General features: G+C 43.0%; 1 protein-coding gene across 3 annotated transcripts in view; it reads right to left on the reverse strand.

Moving 5' to 3' along the window:
• LOC147885010 (ARM repeat superfamily protein) overlaps positions 1 to 15,747 on the reverse strand; it is a 46,606-nt gene that overhangs the window by 25,468 nt on the left and 5,391 nt on the right. For 2 of the 3 annotated variants that reach the window (XM_087397690.1, XM_087397691.1), the window contains exons 3-8: positions 15,347 to 15,442; positions 15,185 to 15,265; positions 14,851 to 15,085; positions 13,628 to 13,788; positions 12,947 to 13,225; positions 12,622 to 12,862 (exon numbers count right to left, since the gene is read on the reverse strand). In XM_087397690.1, the coding sequence (XP_087253816.1) occupies positions 12,812 to 12,862; positions 12,947 to 13,225; positions 13,628 to 13,788; positions 14,851 to 15,085; positions 15,185 to 15,265; positions 15,347 to 15,442 (903 nt within the window). In that variant the 3' untranslated portion in view covers positions 12,622 to 12,811. The remainder of the gene's footprint in view (positions 1 to 12,621; positions 12,863 to 12,946; positions 13,226 to 13,627; positions 13,789 to 14,850; positions 15,086 to 15,184; positions 15,266 to 15,346; positions 15,443 to 15,747) is intronic. The other variant, XM_087397692.1, reaches the window with a different exon arrangement.

Consider the following 15,747-nt stretch of genomic DNA (forward strand, 5'->3'; position numbering starts at 1 on the left):
CCTTACAATGAGACACATATAGATGAACATCACTGTGTAAATGAGGCCAGAAAAACTTGCGCTCTATCTTCTCAAGAGTGCATATCGAGGAGTATGGTAGCACGGTAGAGGGCAACACACAAAGTCATCCTTTGAAGAATAACCATCCGTCAGTATAGTATAGTCGCGTAAATCCATATGGTACTGGTTGCAAATCTCCTCGTTAGAAGACTCTTGGATTATAGAAATAGAGGCGACCATTCCTCCTCTTTTGCTAAGATCATCTGCCACAATTTTCTCTGATCTGGGTTGATACTCGATTAGACCACCAGCCCCATTTGGTCTGACGATTGGACCACTGAACGACAAGCATGGTCTGAAGCCACCACAAGGCGTGATGATCGATGCGAGCTGTGAGATCTTGACCATAGAGAAAATGCTTCCATGTCTTGAGGGCATGGATGACTGCGCATAACTCCTTGTCATAGACTCAGTATTTGGTCTCTCTTGGAAGCAGCTTGTGTCTCTCAAATGCGACGGGTGACCATTCTGCTCCAGAACTGCTACAATGGCATAGTTGTTAGCATCGGTCCGTACGTCGAAGAGTTGATCCAATTATGAGGCACGGTGCTGTCGTGATTGTGTCCTTCAACTCGACAAAGGCTGAAAGAGCTGCTAGAGTAAAGGTAATAGGCTGTTTCCTAGCTTTTACTCCCTATTAAAGATCGTTGGAATCGCTATTTTTGCCAAACCCTTGCTGAGCTTCGGGTAGGCCTAGCAAATACCCATAAACATCCAAATCTCTTGTGCGATGGTAGGCACCTCCCACTCGACAATATCCTTCACCTTGGCTGGGTCCAAGCAAAACTATTGGAGTGATGATGTACCCCAAATAATGTACCTCCTCCAATTTTCTTGGCGTTGATGCACAGCTGGTTGTCCTTCAAAAGTTCAAGAACCTACTCAACATGCTTCACATGATGTATTGGATCCTTTGAGAAAACTAGAATGTCATCGAGAAACACAAAGATACTCTTACCAATCAACGGTTTGAAGATCCAAGGCATCATACGATTGAAGGACATGGGAGCCCCTCTGAGACCCAAGGACATCAGCACGAACTCATGCTAGGATTTCTCTATGCAAAATGTCGTCTTCTGAAAATCCAGCTCATGAATCCGGATCTTATGGTACCCACTCTTCATATCAATCTTTGAGAACATCTTGGCTCCATTCAGGCGCGCTCCAAGAGGTAGTCAATCCTCGGCATGGGAACCTACTTTTGATGGTCAACTTGTTTAGGGTGCGATAATCCACACATTCAAGCAAAGTTGTCCTTCTTCTTGACCAAGGGGATTGGAGTTGCGTATGGTGAGTTACTACGGCAAATGAAGCCATTGCATAACAACTCCTCTAACTACTGCTCAAGTTCCTCCTCCATCGTCTTGTTGAGACGGTAAGGATGCCTCCATCGTCTTGTTGAGACGGTAAGGATGCTTGCTAGGAGGTGATGATCCAAGCAAAAGCCCAATACGATGGTCCTCTAGCGGACTGGGTGGCAAGGCTAGAGGCAAGCTCAATGTGAGGACAATGTCCTAGTACTGCTGAAGCAAAGCTTCCTGCTCGGGGGTCCTGGCTAAAACTTCTATATTGATCGCGTTGACATAGACAATGCATGCCTGTCTTCCCTTGCGAATCTTGAGTGCCATCTAGATTGCCAAAATCAAGGGCGAGGCAAAGCGTCTTTGAGCCAAGCGATGAACTTAACCCCGTGATCTGGAATTTTGAGGTCCAAACCCTGGTTCTAATAGTCTAAGCGAACTTCAAACTAGTGCCACCATCAGGGTCCCAAGATGATGTCCGTTGCTTGAGTTTGTGTGACCCTAAAAGTACGGATATCTGCGAATCCTCCTATCTTTAGAGTGGCTCTTGTGGCCACCTTATTGCTCTCAGCCTGTTGTCCTATGAATACCCCATGCAAGGCAATAGAATTGGACGGGGTGAGACTCAACATGGCTTGCTGAGCAACTTTAGAAGAAATCATGTCCTCACTCCCTGGGTCTGCGAGGATAAGGACTTTCTGTTCGGAGAACTGGAACATGGTGGGAAACTGGTAAGAGTCCCCATTCTATTGATCTTCTTCGATCTCCTCTAAACCCACTAAGGTTGTCTTGGCTGGAGTCGAAGCTATAGAAGAACCACTTGTCATGGATCCATCCGCTTCTTGCTTCTTGAAATGTGGGCAATCCTGCTTTTTGTGACTCTACTCATGGCAAAAGAAGCAATGGTTCTCTTTGACGTGCGTCGCTCATGTTGCTGCATCCACATATCCTTCGTAGCCGTTGCTTGTTGTCTCTTCTTCTATGGCCATGTGCTGGTCTTCTTTCCTCCATCGATAGCGACGGAATCCAAGGGCTTCTTACTGTTGACATGTTTGGGTCCTTGACCCTTGTGCATGAACTCAGAGTTCTAAGCAAGCTCATATGCACACTCAAAGTTCTAAGCAAGCTACAGATGTACCATTGGATGTCTGATCACAACCCGTGAAGAAATTTGCTCAGCTTTTGACTGTCCTCCAATTGCAACTATACGAACATCTGCGTGATTTTATTGGCATAATGATTCACTGACTCGATATCCCCCTGGCATAACTCGTAGAACTGTGGAGCCTGTCCAGGTAGTGCAGTGGTAGGAACCGTGATCGAAGATCTTTCATGAATTCCGTTCAACTGTAGAAAGGTGTCTCCTCGTCTGCATCATAGTGGTCTTTCTGCCACTTGAGCCACCAAGTGACCGTCATGCTTGAAAGGTGCATGGATGCTAAGATTTTGGATTGCCCCCAAGGCCTTTAATTTGCCCCTATGCCCTAGGGGGTGAAACCAATGACCAACTTTAATTTGCCCCTTGCCCGTTCTAGTGGGGTCAAACCAATGGCCAACTTGGGTCCTACGGGTTACTTTGCCCCCTCTTTGGTGATTCACTAACCCCCACGGGAAAAACTTACACCCCCAAGATGCTAACCCCTAGGGAGAAAACTTACACACCCACATCCCAAGGCTCTACCCTCCTAGTGTTCCAAGGTTCTGCCCGTATGAAGTACAAAGCTCACACCCTTGAGACATACCCCTCTCTTGAAAATGGCAAGCAACCTCGATTGCATCTTGATGTTACAAAGATATGTAGAAATTAAAATACATGTGAATATACCGACATGCAAGTATGTATTACATATGCATCACTGAAAAATAGCTTTCAAACTGATTGAGCCACGAAGACAACACTAAAGGTTCCTACTTACCATCGTACCGTGTGAATTTGAGTTTCCCTGGAAAGGAAGACTTGGCTGGTGATGGAAGTCTCTCCTTTCCTCCCCCGCTAGTTGAAGCAAAGAAATGAGAAGTTGCCGGTCTTGTTCTTGCTTCTCTTCTCAAGCAGTACGTTCTTGAAGCTCCTTGGCCTCCTGAGTCTCGCAGTCCTAGAGTTATTTGGCTTCCCGGCTACATCGCGTTCGTCTTTGGCTTCTCGAGCTTCCCACTCATGTTCTTCTCTTGCTTACCGAACCTCCCGATCGCGTTCCTCCCAAGCTAGCCTTCGCGCTCTTTGGCGGCTTGCTCGCGATCTTCCTGCATCTTCGAAAGCTGGGCCATGCGAGTGAAGAAAGCCTCAAACTTTGGTTGTTGTATTTGCATCATAGACTGCAACATTGCTATCATGGCAAACATGGAAGTGTCTACAGGATTCTATGGTGGAGGTGGAGGTGGCGGTTGAGACACTGAACCCTCCCCCCTGTGTTGGACTGCTTGCTGGTGCTCATGGTGTCCTTACCGGATCTTGTCAGGACCATAAACGATGGGGATGGTCCCTGAATGACATGAACCTCTTGATTCTTGGAAAAAAAATTCCCCTCTTTACTAACCGAAGCGCGGCGTAAAGGCCTACGGGTGAAGACGAGAGCCGGGCTGATGCGCGATGGGAAGGGAACGGCTAATGGAGTATGGTACTACACTAGTCTGGGGAAGGGACAAACTATAAAAATAGATACCCCTAGAAACCCCTCTGCCTTGGGAAAGAATCTGAAGCTCTGATATCAATGTAGCGGGAGATAGACTATCCTCACTCTCTCTCCTGCTCAATACTAACTGCAAATTGCTAGATGATGCACTCAATACACAAAGTCATGCTGTGGGATGTGAGTGAGAGAATCAAAGAGAGAGAAATGTAGTGGACCTCCGAAGAGGAATATATAACTGAAATGTATGAATGCCCAAAGGGCTGAATACAACTGTATGGAGGGGCTGAAAAACTGCAAAACAGGAAAAGACTAAGCTAACTAGAGGAGGTGAATCCTCACTAGATCCCTGGAGAGGCTGAGGCGCCCTGCTGTTCTGCAGCAAAGAAGCCTGGTCTAAAGGCTTGAAGACCAGAGAGTGGATGAAAATAGAGGGACCAAAGGGGCTGCTTTTATAGACCCCCCTTGGGCCCTAAAATATCGACCAGGCTGCAGATGCCAACCAACCAGCCTCATCCTGTCCCAACCTGCTTCTACTGCTGAACCGTCTGCTGCGTGGCAACTGACTGGCCACGTGGTAGGCACTGACATCAGTGCTCACACGTGGCAGCTCATGCACTGTCTGTGTGGCCTGCACCTGCTGGCTGACTGCGTGGCAGTCCCACATGGCAGCTGCTGATGTGGCTGCCTTTGTGACAGGCCAGGTGGCTGCCTACGTGGACTGCTGCTGAGCTGGCTGCCTGCATGGCAATCCAGCATGGCCACGGGCTTGGATACCCGTGACAAGCATCCAACTATATGAGCCGTGCCACGGGCCTCTTCTAGCTGAAGCCCCATCCCTCTGTATAGCTGAGAGCTCAGAGTTGTGCCACCCTTTAGATCTAATTAATTGGCCCCTTTAGACAGGACCAACCTAGTCTCTACCCTGGCCGACTAGGTCTAGGGCTGATCTGTCCCCACATGATGCATCCTTGTGCCCATAGCAGGGCCTCCACCAAAGCATCTTCTTGGCTTTCCCCATCTCAGCCCTTTTTGGAGCCCCACACATGAACCCGCTCCATAAGAGTCCCTTGTGGACTGCTCGAGCCCTTACCAGAGCTTCAACCAATCGCAAGGTTGATGCCACCTCTGTTGAACTGCTGTGCTCCCCACATGGAGCCTATAGTGCTGCCTACATGACAGCCTGCTTTCTTCCCGAAAGGCAGCATCATTGCCTTCCAAACTGCCCATGTGGCAGTTCTCTCTCATGTCCACATGGCATCTTTCTCAAGCACCCTTCTACTGCCTCCGTCTCCACCTTCTCTAGTGCCCAAACGCACTTCTGAGGCCTGAAGAAAGAGCCGACCCACTGACCCTTGCTGATGCACTTCGTTGACTCTTACTAGTGCCTTGCGCAGTTCTGAGGGCCTTGCCTGCAGCCTGCAATGGGCCTCTTTTGAATGGCTGTGTGCCTCCCTAATTGGGGCCTTACGTAGGGCTGGATGGCCAAGGTGGACGAGGGTTAGGGTTGGCTCCCTATATACAGCTGATCAGTCTGCTGGCTGGCTGACCCAGTAGATAGACTGGCCAACCAGACCAGCCCTTGGGGACCGGTAAAACCCCTTTTCAACTGCCTTCTTTGCTGGGTCTTTGCCTAGTTCTGGAGCCGACACAATGGATCCTTTTGCGAGTCCCTATGCCCCCTCTACATGGCTTGTGTGAAGTCTTGTATGTGGGCAGCAGCACAACAGTGCCACAGTAGACTGATCTGCCCTGTGGGTAGAACGTACGAAGGATATATACCCTTGTAAGACTAGAATATCTCCTATTGTACAAATTCAGATTTTTGTTGTCCTACAGTCCAAAATTCTACAATGAAAATAAGAGAGAAAACGAAAGAGGAGAAAAATGAGCAAACAAAAAAATTCAAAAAACAAAGGTAGACATACCTAGCAAGCAAAGCAATGCTTACGTCGTCATCAGTGCCCAAGCATAAGCTGCTATACTGGGTTTTTAAAGACCTGCAGAGTCTCTTGGCAAACCCAGTGCTTACTAAAATATGTCAATTAAACCAAAGGGAAACATAACAAGAAACAAAGAAGAAAGGAAGAAGGTGACTAAGCAAAATTAAAACAAACAAATCAAGAAACAAAATAGACCAAAAAACATAAAATCTCTCTCTCTCTCTCTCTCTCTCTCTCTCTCTCACATGTATGATGAAAGAAAGAATGTCAGAATAAATGAATTATTTAAAATTTTAAAAACTAAAGGAAACACTTACAATTATATAATGCTTCCTACAATGATGCAAAATTAAATTCCTTACTTAGAAAGCACATGCATACTCAATGTAACTCTATTTTGAAACTAAAAGAAAATCAGGCTGTTCTCCCGCTTTTTGTTTTTCAGCTTATGTTCAATCATTCTCAACAGGCCTAAGGCAAATACACCGTAGATAAAAGACTTCATATCTAAGATTGTGTGTTACTTTTTTCATTATTTTTCTTGGATTATACCTCTTGTGTATTAGCAAATTGATCGAATTACTACATTGAGTTATAAAAGATTCCTTAGTTGTACAAAGGCTCATTAAAAATCTATGGAATTGAGAAGAAATGACTCCATATTTTGCCATATCAGAAATGTTTTGAGTCAAAAGTGAGGAATTTTTATAATGTGTAAACCACTCTATCCATGTTGTTGATGTTTACCATACATATCAACCTCTAATCCTACGGCAGATTGAGAGGGTCTAAGATCTAAGAAAACACAAGAATCTCCACTTGACGTGCAGTTAAGTTCACAAGAGTCACGAGGATAGATTCCTTCTCCAAAAGCACAAGAGCCTGTGTACATAATGTCTTGAAAGTCGGAAACATCTGGTACAAATAAAACATCTATAAAATGGCTAGCTTGGCTAAGCTTATGATAGGGCAGGTATTGATAGAAATAAGAAGAGATAAAATATACCTTTGTAGGACTAGAATATATCCAATGTACAAATTAAGATTTTTTGTTCTTCTGAAGAGATAAAAGTTTGATAAAAAGACAGCACAATTAATGCCCATTGGGATTCCTATAATTTGTTGAAACAAAGAATCTTCTATTGTGATGTAAATATTATCTAAAAGAAAATCTATCCAAGAGCAAACATCTTCAACATTTCTGTTTTTGTGTTTTTTTTCTTTTTAGAATCAATGTCATGATGTTTATTATTTAGCCACAAAAAGTCAAACCAAAAGATGTTTTCTCAACTCTTAGCACTTCGCACCTATCCTTGTCAAATGTCAACTTAAAAACCTTCAGCCATTACTTTATAATTCTAAACTTCATAACTTCTAGCTCGATCTTTGTATAAAGCGTAATAAAATCGTAGGTTTGAAGGAGAACCGGATACTCTTTTCCTTTAATGCTTCGAGAGGAATTAAAGCATTTTACAACAGGAATCACTCCTACGGAGTTAGTTAAAAGAGAGCTTGAATTTAGAGAGATCCGTCTCTTACAAGCAGCTGCAATAAATCTTGGCTTTTTGAATTTTTGTGAAACTTTCAAGCAACACAAAGAGAAGGGATACTTTGGATTGCAAACACACCCTGAAGACTTACAAAAACTCAGGTTTTTTGAGATCAGATCCTTTTGAGAAACTAAGGCAAGGGCATAAGTTTAGGCAGACAAGTTCATTACTCTCCAAAGACGTTATAAGTAAAACTTTTTGCAAATAAAACACAAGTTATTGGAACATTTGTCCATATGAAATATGACAAAATTCCTAAGGAATTTTTGAGCAAGAGTTTCATTTTTTTAAGAAAGATAATTACTTTGCTTTGAGCAATTATTCTTCCCTTTCCATTCTAATAAGATATTTTGCACTCCTACACTTTCTTCTAAATAGCTTTACAAAGGCGAGACTCTTTTGAAGAGTACAATCGAAATACCATGCCTTTCATGAAAAAGGCCTCTCAAGTTACTAGAAAGAAAAACAGAAATATCAGCTGTGACTACACGTCCTCAATCAGCATCAACATGTGGCAGCCTGTGTGCTGCCTACATAGCAGCTATTTCATTCCTCTCCCTTTGCCCTATTTCTCTACAGGTGTCGCTCCCCACATTTTGAGGCTTACAAACGGGGAGTTGACCCTTATTCTCTGCCAGAGATCACACGTAAATATACCAGCATATGAAAAAAAAATCATTTTCTTACAGCTCAGCTTTGAACTTTTAAAAACACGGAAATTTGAAATGTACATTGATGACATTTGCCATGTGCATTATGACATAGAGGTCCGAAGATGGATGGGACTCCAGAGAAATGTGAAAGAGAAAGAGGGATTGGAGAAGGGGATGAGACTTGAGGGAAGCTCTTAGCGAAGAGGAAGAGGCTGAGTAGTGAGAGGAGGGAAAGGGTCTGAAGCTTGCTGCTTTAGAGCCTAAAGGAGAGGGCACTGAGAGGCTCAGGAGGGGCTGAGATAGGACTGAGAGGAGGGCATGTTGGAAGTACAGGGTCAGTGCCCCAACTGTAAGCCCCCAAATGAGGAGAGCTCAGGGGCTTGACACATGCATAGAATTGTAGGTAAAGCTGCCATGTGGGCAGCAAGATGGCTGCCATGTGAGCAGCAAATCGGATCCCTTCTTCATGATGTTTTGGGGCACCTCAAAGGGTCACCAAAGCCTGCCTTTGAGGGCTGGAAAGGGCCAGGGGCAGCCATGAGCCCAAATGAAGGCCCAGAGATGGGCAAAAGGGAGGCCAATGTGAGGGATTTATAGGGCCAAGCAGGGGAGACTGATCGGCCTGCTCAGGTCGGCCAGAACAGGCTGCCTACAGTCTGCAACAGCAGAGACGGCAGCAGCAAGTAAGGGCAGCAGATAGGCAGCAGGCCTGTTGGCCTGCCTCGTGTGCAGTCTGTCACAGGGTTGGCCAGATGCAGCTCTATATATAGGCCCTCTTTGGAGACATTCATTTCATTCAAAAGGTTGAGAGCTGACACCACAGGGCACTCCAGCCTGTAGGCCAGCAACATGCAAAGAGCATCATGGAGGGCAGGAGTGCAGCAGTGTACCTAGGGATCTACATCACCAGTACTTTGCAAGTCCCTGACACTTGCAGCAGACCTAGCTGCAGACCGACACCTGTAGGAGTGCATGGAAGGGAGCTTTGCCTGCAGTACACATCAGAGCATACTTTTGCAGGAGTGCTCAGCCTTGAGCAGCTACTGAGGCCTACACAGGCACTTCTCTATTCTGTCCTGGCTGTACATCTGAGTTCTCTTTCAGATCTGAGTAGTAAGCACTTGAATTGTGTGTTCATCTTAGTATCTTGTGATCTCGGAGTGAATCTTCCACTGCATGGGAGTTGGCCGTAAGCAAGCTCCCTCTAATTTTTTGTAGGGCACAGCTGAGAGAAGCCTCACAGGAGAGGAGAGGAGGCAACAGCAAACAGTGCCGAAATGGCACTGTTTCAGCCTTCCTCCCCCAAATCTGCGGCCATGCCAGACAACAGAACCCAGATTACAGATACAGCATTCCCTGGAGTTCCGAACCAGGTGAAAGTTCCACGAGATCTGGAAGCCTTGGAATGCACATTCCCTCATTCCATATGGAGGAACACCGTTCGCTATTTGTAACTATGGTCCCCATGATCAATTATCCCAACATGAGTATCACCAATTAAAAGGCATGAAGGAGTGACTGTCAACTGAACTCCCAGACTCAAAAAAGGCAAAAAGTTTCTCTCATTGATAAAATGTTCTCAATTACAAAGGCTATAGAATGAGCATACTGAAGGTGGTACTCCCATTACATCCTAAGCCTCTTCACCAAATTAGCAAAAGAAGCACTCACTTGAGCATTCTGAACTCATGTAAGAAAAATCTACATTACTTTTTTATATTTCCATATTTCAAAGTCTGATGGCCTTGCAAAGTCTAATGGTTCCTGGTTCTTTAGAAAATTGTAACATTAACATCTATGCCTTAGAATCCAGCATGGTTTGACACTATAGAAAGATAAAATTCCAAACATAATTCATGTATAATGAAAACAATTATTTAACATTGTATGAAAACATATAGGATGAAACACATTTTGAAAAATTATTGTAGCAATGAGAGTCATGAAAACATTGTATAATGAAAACATAGTGGACGAAGCATATTTTGAAAGGATGTTGTATCAATGATATCCCGAGACTATGGATTAACCAATATGTATATCTTCATATTTTTCTTGTGTATACAATGGGACATAATCTAGGTTTGTCGCATCATTAGTTTTGTCAATATCAATTGGAGGGACCTATTTACCCATTGCACTAAAACCAACTGCAAGGCAACTCTAATTTACCTTTAAAAATTCCTAGCCAGACCTACCTTGACCTAACCAACCTAACCTAAGGTGCCATATAGCTCACCTACCAAAGTAAACCAAGCAAACTGAACCAAATCAAGCAGCCCTACAAAATGAAAGAATGAACGTTGTAGCATAAACACAAATTGTGAAGTTGAATACAGCAGTAGTAGCAAAACATTAGTCAAAAAATCAACAGCACAACGAATGCACGGGGGGGAGAGGGGGCGGGTTTGGGGGGGTACAAGGGAGGTCTGATTGACAGGCAAGTGTCTAATTGAGAATCAGTCTATTGCGGTAGTAATGTTTATATCTATATATCTAGATGGAACTAGGAACATGCCCAAACTCATCCTCTAAATCACAAAATATCGTGATAGTCATGATAAGGTTGAAAACCATAAACTCCATCAAACGCATAGCAAGGACTAGCTACTATGACATCCCCACTGACGTCATCAGCGCCCAACAGTGGTTGTAGAACAAAGTATAAACATATGCTCTCACACATACAAATCCACACACCCGCACATACTTGAGCATCCATTTATAGAAAGGTCTTCGTACTGAGTTTCTATTGGCACTCCGCTCAGCCATGATGAAGGCTAGCACTAAAGGTGAAGGCTAGCCAAGTTTGATGAAAGCAGCAGTGAAATCTTAGTAGGGCAAATCAAGGGAACAAAAATGCTAAGCAAATGGGTGGGGGATTAAAACAGAAATGCTCTTGTTAGGAGGAATAGTTAGGATTGGAGTAAAGAGGGGCTACAATGAAGAGAAAAGAGAGAGAGAGAGAGAGGGGGGGAAGAGAGGTCAAGGGTGCAGCTGAGTTGGGGAGGAGAGGTTGAGGAGACAACTAGATGGTGAGCTGAGAAAGCCAGAGGGAGAGTCGGCAAGGTCAAATATTTTTTTAATGAAGTCTACCCCCCTTGCCTTTTCCTCGTGATGCAGGAAGACGATGGAATTGTAGATGGCAGAGGAGGAAACTATTTCAAAGACTCAAAATCACATCAATAAACAATAGTAAAACAACACAGATACGAATATACAAACAACTCCGTACTTGACCTGTTTGTTATGCAGATAGCGCAGGACCTTCGCCGTGTATCACTGACATGTCATCTCAATTCATAATGGGCCTGCTACATCCTTTTGAGATCCCATTTGGCAAATGAGAAGTTATCTCCATCGATTTTAATGTGGGATGAAAAGTCTTGAATTAGCCAAGCTATTTGTGGAGCATATTTATAGATCATACAGGCTACCAGCCAGTATTGTACCCCTTGCCTTTCCCACGCTCATAATGGAGGAAGACTGGGGAACTGTAGCTGACAGGAGGAAAGCTATTTTTAAGGCTGAAAAGCACATCAATAAACTAAAGTAAAACGATACAGATAAGACATACAAACTCCCTACCTTACATCCACAAATCTTATAACAATTCCCTTCACGTAATTAATCACTAACATGTCATCTCAATTCATACTGGGTCTGCTACATCCTTTCAAGAACCAGTCTAGAAAGTCGGAAAGTATCTCCAAGGATTTTATTTACATAGGACAAAAACTCTTGAATTAGCAAAGCTATTTATAGAGCATATTTATACATTGTATGGACTACCAGCCGGTGCCGTTAGTGATTGGGATAGCAGATATAACAGTCATTTTTTAAGGGCTGTTTTCATGAGGTTGGAAACTACTTTGAATATGAGTCATCGTAAAATTGAAAGGATCAATCAAATTATTGAGGATATGGTTCGAGCATATGTCATTAAAAAGGCAAACTAATTATGATAGTATATACTCACATTAGAATTTGCATATGGTAGTGCCAAATATTCAACAATAGGTTTTAGTCCATTCATGATGATGTCATGGATGTCAACCTAGAGCTCCAATTGCAATGGGACTCCAAAAACAGAAAGGTTCAGGCAACCAAAGACTATCTTGAAGATATGAAAGCTAGCAACAGATGGTGTTAGAAAGGCTCAAGATAGAGCAAGAATTATGCAAATCCACCATAGAAAGATGGAATTTGAAGAAAAATAGAAAGTCCATCTTAAGGTGCCAGAATCCCAATTTACAACTCAGTGCTCTTTGAAAGGTCAACCAGAGCATTATCAGCATGTGCACTCAAAAACACTACATGTATGACCCCTCACAACACAGATGTTTTCAAACAAAGTCCCCAGATTGTGACTTCCAGTTCATATCTCTCTCCTTTTTTGAGTTAATATGGAAAGAGCTAATTTCTGCAGAAGACTGCACAGTAAGGTTAGAGGGGGGACTTGAAGGAAAAGGAGATGCTTTACTTACCGTTCAAACACTACCCCATATTTTCATGTCCAACCATGGCAAAAGAAGTTGTGGACATCCAAACATTGGATATTCTAAATGGCTTTAACATAAAATCTCCTCTTCATAATACGAGGTGTTGTACAGGCATCTCAGTCCTTTGTGCCTTGATTTCCAATTGCCTTCCCCACCCTCAAAAGAAAATAAGCCTTCAAACATTGGTCACCCCAATGAACTGTTCTAAAGCTGTCTTGACACGATCCTGTATCCAGGGCAGAGATTGATCATTCACATTTTCGTGTAAGTATGACATCAAAAAAATCAATATTCATCAGTAGATGCTAACCTTCACATCAATGCAAGGATCATCCACCATTTTGAGCAGCTGTTGCTGGATACCAGCCTCCCGAAGCCTTGAGACACGAGCCATAGCACCAGGACTATCTGGGTAGCTCAGATTCATAATACACCACACTGTCGCAACACGAAGCTGCGGGTTGCTCATGTCCTGCAAAAATCTCGTCAAAGGAGACAAAGTACAGCCTCCAGGCGGTGCAACAAAACCCATTACTGCCTCCTTGTGGAACTCATTGCCTGCAGCAATATTGCTTAAAACATAGACCCCCTGCTCAGGCATACAACCAAATATCAGTGAGGATAACCACAGCACTCAAGTAAATCTGTATCAATGCTTGAGAACGCAACTAAATAAACCATGACAATTGCACACTAGACTAGGCAAATTCAAATATACACCTTCATAAGACTAAAATGAAATGATAATGGTTCAAAACAAAGATAAAAAGAAAAGAACAAGGGGGGAAAGAGAATTACGCAAAGGGGGCGAAGGAGGCAGGGAAGAGCAAGGGGGAAAGAGAATTACACAAAGACACGACAGAGGCAGGGGAGTTCTAGAAAGGGGGCCAAACAAAACTCCAAGAGGGAAATATTAGCATTGTAAGCAAAGCCATGGCTTGCATTCTGATCAGTAGCCAGGCATAAGATGTAGTCCTGATACCAGACTCACCTGAGTACAAATCTCCGGGCGTGTGGCAACACAAAGTTGCCTTTCCACAGCAGCCAATATAGCACCATCCTCTGAAAATACTTGTTGTACAGAATCCACACTGCCATAAACAAGATTCCGAACAAATGCTAAAGCTTGTTCTTGAACCATCTCCTCTGAATCTGATTAAATCACCACATCAAGTAAGATACAGCTAGTAGAGCCACCTACCAAGACCCGAGAGACACAGGAAATGAAGAAAAGAGGGGGGGGTGGGGGGGGGGAGGGGAGATTTCACAAACCTAGAGCAGTGTACTAACTCAAATTTTGTACTCTAGCAGATTCAGCTTTCAGGATTGTGAATCTTAAACAGGTGTAACCATACATTTGAAAAGAAATTGATATGCTAGACACACCACGTGAGAACATTTGAAAATAAAATGAAGCATGATTTTAAAAACCATATAGGTATCCCCAAACATCCATTAAGTGAACAGGTTTTGTTATATTCATGTCCTTGTCTCTATACAGAAAGTTGAAACCCTAAAAAAACACAGCATACTCTAGAAAAGCTTTTCTGTTACCAAGCTGCAACAGAGAAATAGGCCTTTTATAAACCTTAGCTGTGCATTGACTGTTGACTTTGGTATTGGGAGTGCTTGATTTAACAGGCGGAGAAAATTTCAAAAAAGTATACCTATTAACAGTATTTCACCTTTTGGAAGGTGACACGTAGAGAAAACAAAAAATATTGCCAAGAAAATACCTAGTCCCAAGACTCTACTCCAACCCTTGACGAAAGCTATATGTAAAAGAAAAGATAATGTTTTTAACAGTATGGATGTACTTAATTTGAGTCTAACTTGAAATGTCAGTATCAGGTTGCTAAGCAGATGAGCCCAATAAAAATCATGGTAGCAAAAACCAATTTTCAATGATGGGCATTTAGAGAACACTGTAAATTTGAAATCAAACAATTCTTAGCACCACCTGCAATTAGAGGAGTACAACTGATAAGGAGGGAGCTGTAAATCAAAAAGGAAAGAAAAAGTTCTTTGACAGATAGATTTACTAAAAGTGAGTCTAGCTTGAAATATCAGCATCAGGTTGCTAAGCAGACGAGCCTACAATAGGAAAAAACAATTTTCAATAATGTGCAATTGGAGAAACGAAATGAAAACTAAGCAATTCCTAACACCGCCTGCAATTATAGATGTGAAACTGATGAGGGGACTGTAAATTACCATGAATCAGACTGGCCAATGTAGACAGAGTCAGATCTGACATTACTTTCTCCTTTACCAACATGTCTGCTAGATAAAGAAGGTTCCTCAATGCCCAAACCGCATTCAATCTCAAGATTGGATCCATTGAGCGAGCCAACTGAACCAGCTGGCTTACACCTCCACATTGAAAAAATACAGACTTGTGGGGCGTAAAGTCAAGCACAACATTACTCACTGCACTTAAAGCTGCAACCTGCAAACAGTCACATACTTTCATGATTCAAAACTTGGAGAAAGATTCCAAGAACAGGTAGACAAGCGCATATACCAACATTTGACTTATAAAACTAACCTGAACTTGAGAATAAGGGTCATCCAGCAGCTTAAAAAGAGGAAATACAAGCCGCTCATCTGTTAAGCTGGTACGAAGGTTCTGTTCCAAAGTCACATCAGTAGCAGCAAATGCAAATTCGTATTGTGCGGACCAAGAGCCAAATAAAGAAGTGACCCTAACCTTTACTGATCTGGATATACTTTTTATACAGGTGCACGCTGCAACTCGTACACCTACAGATGGATGCACCAAAGCTGAAATAATTGCAGCTTGTGCCTGTAAATAAAGCCCCCCGAAATTAGATATCTCCTCATGAATAGAAATAAGCCACTCATACCCAAATCAGGAAAACTCAGTGAAGCACTACCATTTCAATATGTTTCGAAGAACTAAAACCCCAAAATTAGATATCTCCTCATGAATAGAAATAAGCCACTCATACCCAAATCAGGAAACCTCAGTGAAGCACTACCGTTTGGATATGTTTTGAAGAACTAAAACCCACTATGATACAACAAAAAATATATAACCAACTGGAGGTTAGAGACAAAACACAAGGTCATCTGTGAAGAGAACATCAT

This window comes from Dipteris shenzhenensis, chromosome 26 (genome assembly GCF_047967505.1).
Source record: "Dipteris shenzhenensis isolate YYH24624 ecotype China chromosome 26, Dip_SZ_1.0, whole genome shotgun sequence".
Classification (NCBI taxonomy): Eukaryota; Viridiplantae; Streptophyta; class Polypodiopsida; order Gleicheniales; family Dipteridaceae; genus Dipteris; species Dipteris shenzhenensis.